The sequence below is a fragment of the Watersipora subatra genome, chromosome 6 (assembly GCF_963576615.1).
Source record: "Watersipora subatra chromosome 6, tzWatSuba1.1, whole genome shotgun sequence".
NCBI lineage: Eukaryota > Metazoa > Bryozoa > Gymnolaemata > Cheilostomatida > Watersiporidae > Watersipora > Watersipora subatra.
The window spans coordinates 64,118,297-64,133,458 of NC_088713.1; the positions used below are offsets into that span (position 1 = coordinate 64,118,297).

The window sequence follows — 15,162 nt, forward strand, 5'->3', positions numbered from 1 at the left end:
AGTTTTGCTTGTGGTCTTTCAATGTCGCAAATGCTCTCTTTTCAGCTAGCTTGGTGACTCGGTCGTCTATATTTAGTTCCTTTGCAATAGCTTTAGCTTCACTGTTTATAGCGTTTACTAACTTCCCGTCTGTCTTTTTATAGTCCTTCTTAATAGCTTTGCTCAAAAGTTCATTGTAATCAGCAACATTCATTCGGTAATAATTGTTTGTCTTATCAGCCGGTATTAAGAGCTTGTCACAGGATTCAATTTTGTTCTTGATGTCATTCGCCAGTCTTTGTTGGAATTGACTCTTGCTGTCACGGAATTTTATATTAGATATTAGTTGCTTCAGTTCTTTCTCAAAAGTTGCTAGCTCAGGTATACTTAAAGGAGTTCTCGTTGACTTGAATCCATAAGTTTCTGTAGCATTACTTTTGGTCTCCGGATGTAAGAAGAAAAATGCCTTCCACCGCATTCTCTTCAGTAGTTTTTCAGTCATGTATATTAGTTTGGTAATGTAATCTCTCCTAGATGCAATCGGTATATTCTTGGTAGAGTATTCAAATCTAACTGTTTCCATAGTCAGTTCACTCTCTAATAGTGCTCAACAAAGGTAGGAGCGTATTTACAGATAATGGTTGAGACTTCACTGATATACTGCCAATCTATGGAAGAATACTGCATCTGTGTTGAATTGGTTTCAAAACATCAGAAACAAACAATCACACAGTTTTATTGTATTTGATATAGTGGAATATTACCCTTCCATCACTAAGGATCTAATGACCAAAGCTCTCGATTATGCAGCCAATTTCACCAATATCACTAATGAACACCGCAACATTATATTTCATGCTAAGAAATCCATCCTGATACACGATAATGAACCGTGGAGGAAAAAGACAGATGAGCCATTTGACATAACAATGGGAAGCTTCGATGGAGCTGAAAGTTGTGAGTTAATTGGCTTATACTTACTTAGCAAAATTAAAGAAAAAATTAAATGCGGCAGTTTTGGGTTGTACAGGGATGACGGGTTGGCAGCGATTAAGGCCAGTCCAAGAAAAATCGAGAACATTAAAAAGGATATATGCTCTATCTTCACGAGCCACGGTCTTAGAGTAACAATAGAGGCCAACTTGAAAATAGTAAACTACTTGGATACTACACTGAACCTGAACAACGGAGAATACGCGCCTTATAGAAAGCCAAGCAATGCTGTGCAATATGTGCATAGGAAATCTAACCACCCTCCAGCCATTATACACAACATCCCAAAATCAATTAACAAGAGACTGTGCACAATATCGTCCGGCAAGGCCACTTTTAATAGAGAAATTGAGCCTTTCCAGGAATCACTATCACGAAGCGGCTATGACTACCAGCTGAGATACGAGCAGGACAATACTAAAACCGCTGACAGTAGGAATAGTCGGAAACGTGACGTATTATGGTATAACCCTCCATATAGCGAAAATGTTGCCACTAACATCGGAAGACAATTCCTACTGCTAATCAAAAGATTATTTCCTAAGAACAATAAGTTAAACAAAATCTTTAACCGAAATACTGTGAAAGTTAGCTACAGCTGTATGCCTAATTTAAAATCAATTATAGACAAGCACAACAACAAATTGTTAGCGAACTTTACGACAGACGAAAGCAGCAGAAAATGCAATTGCCGAAATCGTAACGAATGCCCTTTAAATGGTCAGTGTCTCACGAGTTCTATTATTTACCAGGCAACAGTTGACACAGACGGCAGAAGCAGTCAAACATACATCGGATTGACAGAGAGGCAATTTAAGGACAGATTCAACAACCACAAAACATCCTTCGGTATTAGTGACAAGAGAAAGACCACCGAATTAAGCAGATATATATGGCAATTAAAAGACGAGGGAAAAGATTTTAGTATTGATTGGAAAGTAATAACAAGAGCTAAGGCCTGTCAGAATGGTGTTTCGAAGTGCAATCTATGCTTAACTGAGAAGTACTTTATAATTTTCCAACCTCACATGGCTACCCTGAATCAGAGAAGTGATATAGTAACATCCTGTAGACACGTCACCAAATTTTACCTATCTAAGGCTAAGCTCACCAATTAACCAATTTAATAGTTAGGCTTTTATACTTGATTTGACCAAATATTATACACAAGCACTTCACATTAGCATCTGATGATTACTGCATGCAGTATGAAACTTTTAGTCATAAACTGTTGCTAAAATCTTTTTCCGTCTTTGTACTTATACAGGTAACTCTTCATGTTGGTGTTCTTAGTGTATTCTTGGTTTTGTGTTTGTGTCATGCAATTTTTTATCTGAAGATTGGTGCAAACTTAACATCATTTTGCATCATGAAACTTTAAGTAATAAACTGTTGCTAAAATCTTTTTCCGTCTTTGTACTTATATATATATATATATATATATATATATATGTATGTATATATGTATATCTTTATTTATGTATATCTTTATATATGTATATCTTTATATATATACATAAACTTTGAGTAGAATTTCTAAATAAAGTTTTTGATATTATAAATATAAAATAGAGCCTCTTATTATACATAACTAAAATTTTAAATTTTAGGTTTGAAACACTTTTATTACTAAAAGATTCATGCTCTGAAGGTGCGTTCATCAAATAAAATGTCAACCAACAATAGTTGTTTATATAATGCAGGTTGTTTAGCTAACAGATTATACTAGTTTAATTACATACAGTCCTGGGTCCTACTACTATTTATGTCTTTTGATTGCATAACAAGAATATGTCAGCAAGTATGCATGTAGAGACAGTTCAGTTCGCCTGTTCAATGTAGCCAACTCTGGCTTTTGGGTGACGCAAAACTTTTCCCACACTGGATTTAGACTTTATGTATTAACATTTTGACATGTTAGCTATTTCACCTCTATTATATAAACAACTGTAGTTGATTGAAATATTTTATCTGATAATTGCTTCTTCAGATCATGAAACTAATAGTAGTAAAAGTGTTTTAACCATATATTTTTATATATGTAAACATATATGGATCATGTATTTATGGTTATATTACTTGAAACCCCGGCATTGCTCGGGTGATAAGTCTATGACCGAAAACTCAATATTAACTACCATACAACAGCAGTTACCATTCTAACTATCAAATTTCATATTGTGACAAAAGTGTTCGGTGCAGTTCAAATAAATTAAGAGAGAAAATAAAGCAATTGTGGAGTTTTTCAAGTTTTATCAAGAAACTGCAACGTTCAAATTTCATATAGTGAGCAAAATGTTTTGTGCAGGTCAAATAAATTAAGAAACAAAATAAAACATCCGCAAAAGTGTTTAAATGGAAATTCGAATAATTAGCAAGTACATGTAAAAGCAAAATTAAGTTTGTTTTTTATGATTACAATAAAAAATGATTTGGTAATGATACAATTAATACAAACTGAGAAAACAAAATAAAAATTCTTAATAGGTTGAGTTAATAATAACAATTAGTTGCATAGAAGTGTGTGTACAGAAAAATAACCGTTCCGGCAAGTTTTGTCAATCAAAACTTTAAATACAACAACACTGGTACCTTTCAATACTGGTAAAAATGTAAAATGAGATATTTAGCTGTCTATGATGGACCAAACGGAGAGAGAATGTAGAGGTGGTTCCTATTTGAAATAATACAGTGGTTCATGGGAAAATATTTGGTCTTCCAAAAATTTTGAACTAAACTGGAAATATAAGAGTTTACAAAAAACCAAAAAACATCATGTTTCGTAGAGTTGATAGACTCTAAATCAATAACTCTATAAAATTTTATCGTGTTTCTTAGAGTTAATAGAGTTTCAATTATTACATCATTTATTTTGAGCATTCAAAAATAGTGTATATAAAGTATCTAGTAAAAGCTATGAAACTCAAGTACCCTCGTGGACTCGAGAATAAACATTTGGAATGCTAACTCTCAGATGCAATCTTTGTGCGTTCGAGTCCATCAGATTGCAAAAATTTAATATCCAAGATTTTAATTGCTATAATTGGACAAACCAATATATATCAAAACAGACGATAAAACTTTAAGAAATATATGCATAGATAAACATTTTTATCACGTCTGAATATTGATATATAAACATACTAAATATAGAATTACATAATATAAACACAAACAAGTTATAATGCTTCACTATTGGTACAACATCATGTACATCTACACACTGTTAGTCTAATGATTAAGCAACAGTGTTATTCTCTGTGTATGAATCACTCATCTGGATATGATGCCAAGATGACACTGAAGCACAGACAACTAACTAGGAGTAAGCGAGGCATCATTAGGGAGTTCTGTAGTGGCCAGGCTTGCATTCCCAACTATAATTCTTCTAACACGAGTTTTAACTTTTGTGTAGCTTAACTGTCCTGTGATTGGCGGGATTATTTTGTTGGATCGGTAACCCCGCCTATTATAATTTTTTGAAACAACCAGCAATAAATGTTTCATTGGATCATGCTAAACCCAATAGACCTCAATGTCATGCTAGTGGGTTACTTCATCACATAAAACTGTCAAACTTTGTCATTGTAGATTATGGCGTGATATTGTATGGCAGTCTTGACTGAGTGACAGAGAGCTTCACTAGTTAGCGAATACCCACTCAGGTTCTACTGTATTATAATCCTATTTATTTGCATATTATTAATGTTATTACTATTATAATTATATTAATAATGATAGTATTTGATATAACACTACGGGTCATTACAATGTCTGGGGAACCCCTGTACACGTGGACCTTCCCATCCACCCGAGTGTTCTTATAGGCTATGGATACCTTGTGGACCACACCATCACTGCTAGGATATACTGCGACAACTCGTGCTACAAAGTAACCTTGTCAGAGCGCATAACTCTTGGCCACCGCAACAACATCACCAATCTGGAAGTTCTTAGACGACTCTTTCTTTCGAAGGGAGGTGAACAAGTTGCTGACATAAAACTCGCACCGTCTCTTTCATAACTGCTGAGACACTTCTGCAACTACACTGCCTTGCTGATCCAAAGAACTGCAGGAAACCAAACAACCAGGATTACTAGACATCGATCGACCCAGAAGAAGGCAATTTGGTGTCAAAACACTTACCTCTGAATCACAACAAGCCAGAGATCCCAGCGGTCGTTCCTTTATCTGATCTGCAGCTTGCTTGAACGCAGTATCTAACTCTGAATATTGGAGCTTCTTAGAACCAATAGGAAACTTTAAATCTAACTTGATGTTCTTTACCAGTAACTCTACAGCGCCCTGATACAAAGGACTATTGGCAGGTCCGAACACCCATTCAACACCATTCTCAACACTCAACTTTAGATAGTATTCTTGACCATAGTCTTCCATGCTTCTCGAAGATCTCTTTCAACACATACCAGTTGAGACCCAGGGTCTGAGTAAATCTTTGTAGGCCAACCTCTAACATAACATAATCTGATGAGAGCACCTTTGAATGACTTGGCATCATAACCTGGCACCGCCTCCACATGGACAGCTCTTGAATAGAGATCTGTCAAGAGAACTCCATATGCCTTTCCACTAGTTCTACGCTGGACTTCTCCGCCAATAGTGTAGGGACTGAACAGATCTAACATCACGTGACTGAATGGAGGTGATGCCTTCGGCCTTGCCTCTGGCAATTTAGCTAAATTGTACTTGACTAGAGATGGTCGGACTCTTTTACATAAATAACATTGACTACAGAAAGACTTAGCAACTTTACTACCTTGAGTCACCCAGAACCTCTGTCTAAACCTCGCTAGAGTCGCATCCCTATCTCTATGTCCCCTATCAACATGAGCATCACGCATGCAGATGCGTGTGTAGGGATGATTAGCTGGCAACAAAATTTGGGGCTTTCCATCTGCTGACAATGGGTTGCTCCAACTGAGGCGATCACCAACTACCCACAACCCATTTACTGAATCTACTTGGGGATTGAGTTGCTTGTATGGATAGGTTTTACCTCTTTCCACATCGACTAACATTGTCTTCTGAATGTCCTTTGCCACCAGACAACAAGATTCTCTATAAATATCAGCAGAGGGAGTGTTCGAGCATGCACGAAAAGTCTTTCGACGGATAGCCATCAACGCTCTCCCAACAGCCCAATGAACACTGCGAGCAGAACCATACCTTGAGTAGTCCAACAATGGTTGATGCTTCACCACTTGAGAAACATTGGCCATCTTTTTTAGTCCAGGTAAAGCAGAAATATTATTAAACTCACTGACAGACCTAACAGGCCAACTCTTGGGAGGATCATACAAAAAAATTGGACCAGTCCACCATTCAGACGTGTTAGACAACTGACCAGGAGTTTGACCTCCGGTCAGCCAATCTGCTGTATTTTGCTTACCAGGTATCCACTTCCAACATGACAAATCACCCTCAGTTGCTGCCTGGATCTCACCGACTCGAACACCCTCATATATCTGAAATCTGGTGGAGCACTTGTTTAGCATGGCAAGAACAGTTTCAGAATCGACCAACTGGATCACACTGTCAAACTGAAACATACACTCTTTCTCTATGAGTGCCCACACTCGCTTCGATACCACAGCACCATTTAATTCCATCTGATGCGTATACAACTTACTCACCGGAGCGATGCGACACTTAGACATGATGTTCCTACACCACACCGAACCATCCAAGCATTCCCACCAAATGAAAGCAAAACAAACGTAAGCAACATCACTTCAATCTGACAGAATCACTAACATAGGCAATCCAACTGCATCGTTTGGCTTGAGAGAGCAATCCAATCTGAGCCCTGCAGCTTGGAAAAGATCCTCAAAAAACCCGAACCCACTTACTGTGCACAACCTCTAACAACTTATCATCCCATTGCAACTTTGCAGTCCAAGTCTTGCGCAGGAGCATTTTACCAATCAAAGTGAAAGGGCTCAGAAAACCAAAAGGGTCATACAACTTCATAGTCTGTTCCAAAACTATACGACGAGTTAGAACATAGGGAATAGCTTTGGGAATGTCAGACTCATGAAGGTTCTCCTGAGTATAAACTCATTTGCACTTGGAAGAAAAGTTTAGGGCTGGACTGAACCTGATGACATCCTCAAATGGGTCCCAAAGAACACCTAGCACTCTAGTCATCTCAGATTCACTCTCAACCGAGACTGGCTCCTCACTAGGATCTACTCAAGGCGATTTCTCACCACTTAACAACCATGACTTAACACGAAAACCCACTTTGCTTAAGACAGCATTGGTGTCACAAGCTAACTTCACAGCACTTCCTTGTGACTCCACTGAGTCGATTATATCATCAACATACGTGGACCGCCTTAACAAAGCTGCCACTCATAGATAATCGACTTCAAACAGTGAGGACGTCTTGTACAAAGCTTCACTGGCAATGGCACCTGCTGGTTTGTCACCCATGTTTACCCTCTGGATTGTGTACACATCGAGTGCCCGAGAATCCTCCAGACACCGCCACAAAAACCTATGACAGTGTTGTTCGGTAGGATGGATGGAAACAGAATTGTACATTTTTCTAATGTCGCCAACCAAAGCCTGAGACTCCTCGCGCCAGCGGATAAGCACACCCATTAATTTGTTGATATAGGCGTCCGGCCCCTTTGCCAAGAACGAATTCAGAGACTTTCCCTGATAACTTTGAGACGGATTGAAGACTATACGTACACATGTTGTCTTTGACTTAGGGTTCAAAACCGCTAAGTGGCTGATGTAAAATCTAGGGCCTGTCCAACTCTTCAAACCACTATCAGACAACTTCTTAGCTACACCACAATCAACCATATCCATGATCTGGTCATGGTAGACCTTTGCCCAATGGACATCTTTCTTCAGAGTTTACTCAGTACTCTTCAGAATTGCTAGAGCCGAGGAATAATTATCAGGAAGGTCACTGGGATCTTTAACCCACGGATAACTTGCATACCACACTTGCTTATGGGAATGATATGTGAGATTGTCCCGAATAAGCTGCAACTGTTGCTGCTTATAGTAGAGTAGGTGTGCGAGTAGGTGTGACCTAAAATTGGACACTTCCCACATTTACAACCCTCACATTTAGGGTTAACCTCAGTGCCCAATGTCTCACCCAGAATGAAGTCGCTTACATCAGCCTTTGCAGAACACAACAAAGTATGCAGGGTTTGACCCTCCTCAGAACATTGACCACCATGACAGTCAGGAGTTGAATTGGGGACCAAAATACAACAATAAGTCAGGACCTGCTGCATATCCTTTGTGAAAACAGTTCTGTCTGACAAACTGGGATGGCTCCCAACCAGGCACCGCCCAAAAACACCTTCCATGATGCCCAAGTGCTCTCCACACTTGGAAACTTCGATCTTAGGAAAATAACCATGATAGTTTGTCCCAATCAACACATCAACTACACTGCCTCGCTGCAACAACTGAATCTCATCACTAGGGAACAACTGCTGCACAACATTGAGATTCAATGGTGAGACTGGACCAGTTATCTGATCCATGCCATAAGCTAATATTGGCTTGGCAATATCAGCAGAGGAGTAAAGAGGGAACTCGTAGATAAAAGATTTACGTTGACGGTCTTTGTTGCCGATACCTACAATATCAAGAATTACACTGCGGCTTTTCTTAGCCCCAAGGTGATGAGCTGCTTCATGTGTTATGTAGGTAGCATCAAAGCCACCATCAAAGAATACGTTAACATATGTATTATTTACAGTTTTAACCTTTGCTATGGGAAGCACACAATTTGAGCCATTACTGCTGTTTGACACAGCACTGCTAGTAGTAGTGTTACACTGGCGCTGATTACATAACACGTGATGATGATTGTTAGCTTTACAGTGTTTACAAGCGGTCTTTTCAGAACAAAATTTCCTATGATGAAGCGTACTGAAACATCTGAAGCATGCTTTACACCTTTTCAATGTTTCAAGCTTATCCTGAATTGAAAGCTAAATAAATTCTGAACAGTTTAGTGTGCTATGCTTACATAAATTACCCTCAGAGAAGTGAATAACACAATCAACATTCACAGGGTTTGATACAGGTTTAGTAGTAGTAGCACCATCTATAGCAGAACAAGTACCAGTAGTAGTGTTTTGCTTAGTAGTAGTATTAAACGTCCTAGCAGCAGTTTTCGGTTTGGCAAACTGCTGGCCTCTATCATATGGCGTGTCAGGTTTACTTGAAGGTTTTTCAGCCCTACAAAGAGTAATACTTCGTTTTACCTTTAAAAAGTCCATAAATGCCTGAAATGGAAGCAGTTTTTCGAAATTGGATAAATAATGAAATCTTTTCTCCCATGACTCACGAATGTTAGGGGGTAAGCATTCACAAACCTCATCAACCTGAATCATCGTGACACACTCCAGATTACCAATATGTTTAAACTGACTAAATCCCATCTCAGTGTTGCGCCAGTAAAGCAGTGGTGCCAGTGTAAAAACTGCTATGCACGGGAAAGAGAGACATAGATGTGCGCTACACAAACCATGAAATATGGCATTCCGCTCATCCAACTGGCCTCAAGTGTGTTGCAGAAATGCAGACCCTATTAAACCAGGTTTATTAAGTGTGACCTAGTATAACGACTGACACTACCATGGTACGTTTTGTAGCTAGCTGGATTTTCCAAGCATGTTTCAGAAATGCAGCAGATTACAGACCCTATTAAACCAAGTTCATTAAGTCTGACCTAATATAACTACTGACACTACCATGGTACGTTTTGTAGCTAACTGGATTTTACAAGCATGTTTCAGAAACACAGCAGATTACAGACCCTATTAAACCAGGTTCATTAAGTGTGACCTAATATAACGACTGACACTACCATGGTACGTTTTTTAGCTAACTGGATTTTCCAAGCATGTTTCAGAAATGCAGCAGATTACAGACCCTATTAAACCAAGTTCATTAAGTCTGACCTAATATAACTACTGACACTACCATGGTACGTTTTGTAGCTAACTGGATTTTACAAGCATGTTTCAGAAACACAGCAGATTACAGACCCTATTAAACCAGGTTCATTAAGTGTGACCTAATATAACGACTGACACTACCATGGTACGTTTTTTAGCTAACTGGATTTTCCAAGCATGTTTCAGAAATGCAGCAGATTACAGACCCTATTAAACCAGGTTCAATAAGTCTGACCTAGTATAACTACTGACACTACCATGGTTTGTTTTGTAGCTAACTGGATTTTCCAAGCTTGTTTCAGAAATCCAGCAGATTACGCACCCTATTAAACCAGGTTCATTAAGTCTGACCTAGTATAACGACTGACACTACCATGGTACGTTTTGTAGCTAACTGGATTTTCCAAGCATGTTTCAGAAATACAGCAAATTACGCACCCTATTAAACCAGGTTCATTAAGTCTGACTTAGTATAACGACTTACACTACCATGGTACGTGTTGTAGCTAACTGGAATTTCCAAGCATGTTTCAGAAATGCAACAGATTACGGATCCTATTAAACCAGGTTCATTAAGTCCAACCTAGTATAACGACTGACACTACCATGGTACGTTTTGTTGCTAACTGGATTTTCCAAGCTTGTTTCAGAAATCCAGCAGATTACAGACCCTATTAAACCAGGTTCATTAAGTCTGACCTAGTATAACGACTGACACTACCGTGGTACGTTTTGTAGCTAACTGTATTCTTGTTGTTGTTAGTTTTATTAGATGACTTATCACTTCCAAATGACATTCAATAAGTTATCCAAAGATAATAAATGTTTAATATTTTGTTAGCACTCGAGTATCTAGATGTGGAGTGTCCGAAACCATCTGAAAGACTGCTGAAACATGAGATGTATTAGACATTATGTAAGAACAGAGGAAGTCGTGTATTTACAATTCATTGGCATTTAAGACATACTCAGAATGACTTACAAAAGCAGAGTGGTGATCACTACCAACCTGCACATACAACCGTGTTAGAAAGCCACATATCCTAAGACTAACGATGAAGAGGAACAATCAGATACACTACATACAAAGCTGGCTCTTACTGCAGAACACTAATTTTTTGTTTTTATACAAGCTGAAACTATGTTAGTGGTCACGACTTGGATGAACGTTTTTAACGAATTTTTTTTGATGAGATGAAAGTTTTTGGCTTGTAAAGAATATGTAATAAAATAATAATGTTGAAGATAATACAAAACAAGATTTGCATATCATATTGAAGACATCATAGCCCCATTGCCACCTGTACCAAAAACTTGTCCGATAGATTGGTTTATGAAGTGTAATCAGGGCTGTATAGTAGGTTCTTTTGCATAGCTTGACTCAATTCCAGCGAATCAAATATTAAGAACTCAAAATATTTCATGCTCCACAATACTAAGGGAAAACAGATTAGCCAACACAACAAACCGCCAACCATTTGTAGGAATATCTTTATTAAATCTGCCAAAATTGATGATTTTTTCAGACTTTGTCAATGATTGTAGTATACAAAAATGTATATATTTTATTTAATTGCAAATGAACAGAAACTGTGAAAATTTTAAGCATTTTTTATTAAATCAAAGCATAGACATACAAATATATTGACAATAACTCCTATGGCCAGCAGATGCAGTTGAATGCATATTAGTCTATATGTTTCTAAGCAAGAAACTAACAGATAACCATCTGACAATAGTAAAACTTCTATTCAAATATTCAAACGCCAAGTCGTCATTCCTTGGCTGATAATAAGAAACAACAACGAAATAATGTCTCTACAAATAAGACCATCTCTTTCTAGTTTTATTGGAAAAGGAGATAATAGTCAAAACAGTAGATTATAGATCAAGAAAGTAGAATTAGTCTCAAGTAATGATTGGTGGCTAATGAAGTCTTGTTACAGAATCTCTAGAATACTAAAATGCTTGATGACAAAAATCTTCAGTCGGATATGTCTTCATAGGCGTCTGAGTCATCCTGGTTAATGATCCTAAAAAGCAATATTTTATAGTATTTTATCCTTACCCGCATCTACCGGCAGTTCATATACATACATACTTCAACATACGAGTGCCTCGACATACGAGAAACTTGAGTTACGAAGCAGCTCTTAAACAAGTTTTAGCACTAAAATGTGAGCCATTTTTGGGAAATGAGTAGCGAGTCAGTAACCAAGCATGTCAGAGGTGTCTTATGAGAAAAGCATCATCAGCCGTTTTCTAACTGATAAGCTTATACTTTTGCAACATGCTTTTTGTGCTCGTTCATTAGCTCAGAATTAAGGGAATTAAAAGTACTGAGCATAGGCCAAAATTTAACCAGAACAATAAAAGATGATGGCAAGAAAAAGTGATTGATAAAACTTGATATTAAATTTTACATCTTTGAAAAACATGAGAAAAGTGTACTCCTGATTGAGATGGCTTGCCAAATATGACAGCAATGCATCCACAATATGCACAGTTATTAAACAGAAGGATAATGTTTACCCTTTTACTGCCGTTCACGCATTTTGGTGAATTTGCCAGCAATTGCGTATTAGCTTATTTTTATTATCAGTTGACAACATAATTAGCGATATTTAGGACTTTTATGGTATTGACAGCATTTTCCAAAGATTTTTCTACAAAATTAGCCTAAAATAGCAAAATACTTTACAGTTTTGTTTGCGAATTCCAAACTTGAAAATGACGATTTTCTTTTTCTGACGTTCAAACTATTTAGTGTGAATATGGCTTTCATTAGTACCTTCCGAGTTAGAAAATAGATAATTACTTATGGCGATGACGTTATAGCCATATTCAGATATACATAATCAGATTTTAGTAATTACACATATATTTAAATAGCAGCACTGACTCTGATAGTTGAAGTAATAGTTTGTAAGAGTAAGGGTAAGAGTAAGAGTGAGGAACATTGTAGAGGATCGTTTTAGCTTCGTAGCGATTGTAGCTTCACATAGCTTTAGCAATGCACAAAGTATAGATTCATTGAATTTTTGGCATAGCAGTGTTAGTTAACATGTTGGCAAAAAACAATATATAATTAAAAACTTTGAGATAGAGTTTAAAGTTGAAAAATATTGTATACATATGAAGCAATATTGGCAATTTTCGGGAAAATGGCTGGTTGTAGGCCGATCGCTATATTTGTACATGAATGGTATTATGTCAAGGGTATTAAATCAGCAAAAGGACTAATCTGTAGTTTATTCATAATAGTCACTAGGACTGACCATAGTTTCTAAACGGCGTAACGATCTTTACTACGAGATAGAGAGACTGCTCATGCTTTGGATAAGAGGCAAACAAATGACCAGTGACAGCGTAACTGAAAGGATACTATGTGAAAAGGCCAGTGCTATATATCAGGACTATAAAGAACAGACAGTCAGAAAAGTTAGCTAGTGGTTGTGCATTAGCCCTTCGTGATGAAACCTGTGTTCATTCTTTTTGCCACATGTTGAAAGGGCGACAAGGCAAAAAACCTTAAATAAGGCTTTTCTTAAAATGAAGGGCTGTTCGTGAGAGTGAAACAAAAGAAAAATTAGCCAAGCGTCCAGAAAAAATGTAAAGCTATGAACGCCACAATTTTTTTAATTATGTTAAGTTTGAAATAAAAGTTTGATTTAAGTTTGCTGTTAAACACTTGCATACCTGTCTACATTAGCAGGAATGGTGTATTCCAGATCAACGCTGGGCACTTGACGTCTCATATATTTGTTCGCGTTTCTTTTCTTCTCCTCTTCTGAAACTTGAACTAAATTGAAGCATCTTTGGTCAAACTGTAATTCTTACTAAATTTTTGTTCCTCAAAAGTGATGTTCATGAAAAAATTGGCTAAAAACTCCATATTGTTTGTAATTGTGCTCTATTTACTGATGAAGTTTGTCATGACCTATTACTAGTAAACAAATAATATAGCCACTCTTTCACGCCTGTCATTTTATTAGGAACTAATGGTAATTTTATCATGTAAGTGTTCTTATCTTTAAATACTCACCTCCTCCTTCACTGTATGTATCGGAGAGTAACTCCAAGAGTTCCATGTCTGCTGTAATAGAAAGAGGGCAATTACCAGCAAGCATGAAATGATTTTTGAGTTTATTCTAAATGAAAGTTTGAATATAAAAGTTTTTTCATACAAATTTTGCTCCATGTCTTTGGTAAAAAAGGACAATTTTGACCACCTGAAACTTAGTAAATAATCCATAATTACAGGTTGTTTTAAAATAATTTATTGAAATATTTTCAAAATTTATCACAAACTTTTTGTTAGATTTGGTGTTTTTAGCAACAATGTTAACTTACTTATTGATAAAAAAGCTAAAATTTTAAGTTTACCACAATATAGTCTCACTTGAACTTACTTAATTATGCTAATTCTTCAAGTTCCAGTTGAGTAAATATTTGTCATATCATTTGGAGTAGATGTAATCTACAACATCTGGAGTTTCTTGAAACTGTTTATTATCTAATATAATTTTTGAATATAACAGTAGCATTTTATAAAAATTGTATAAATCATAAAATTTACATGATTATTATAATTTATATAAGTACAGTAATAAGTCAAGCCAAAATAAGTGTTTTTTATTTTGGCTTGGTGTTTATTTTTTCTACTTGAACTAACTTGCTCTGTTTCTCTTCTAGTTAATATACAATGGAAGGGTCAAGGTATCCAGCGTTTTAAAAAACAAATAAGGCTTGTGGGTTCTGATCACTGGAATGTCACTCTGACAGTAACAGTTCTTCTCATTAAGACCTTTCGGCTGTGTCAACTTATTTTCAAATGATTTATTACTGTCTTATATCATATGAATGATTTATCACTGCCAATAAGTCATACGATCTAACCTTTACGTATGAGTTCAGTCAAACCTCTACTTATGAGTACAGTCAAACCTCTACTTATGAGCACAGTCAAACTTCTACTTATGAGTTCAGTCAAACCTCTACTTATGAGTACAATCAAACCTTTACCCTATGAGTACAGTCAAACCTCTACTTATGAGTACAGGCAAACACCTACATATGAGTACAGCCAAACCTCTACTTGTGAGTACAGTCAAGCTTCTACCTACAAGTCTTTCAACAAACCTCTTAAAATTTGAGCAAGTATTTGCTTGGACATAAAAAGTAATCTTCAGCAGATGATGCCTGAAATTTCTCAAAAGCATTCCA

The 15,162-nt window shown here is 36.8% G+C and overlaps 1 protein-coding gene across 1 annotated transcript; it reads right to left on the reverse strand.

Annotated features, from left to right (window-relative positions):
• Positions 1 to 5,340: 5,340 nt before the first annotated feature.
• Positions 5,341 to 6,651, reverse strand: LOC137398446 (uncharacterized). The gene has a single exon (XM_068084557.1). It carries the CDS (start codon positions 6,649 to 6,651, stop codon positions 5,341 to 5,343), a length of 1,311 nt encoding a protein of 436 aa, XP_067940658.1.
• Positions 6,652 to 15,162: the final 8,511 nt, after the last annotated feature.

Coding starts and splice junctions, on each gene's coding strand:
- LOC137398446 (XM_068084557.1), bottom strand. CDS start 6,651: ATGTCTAAGTGTCGCATCGCTCCGGTGAGTAAGTTGTATACGCATCAG.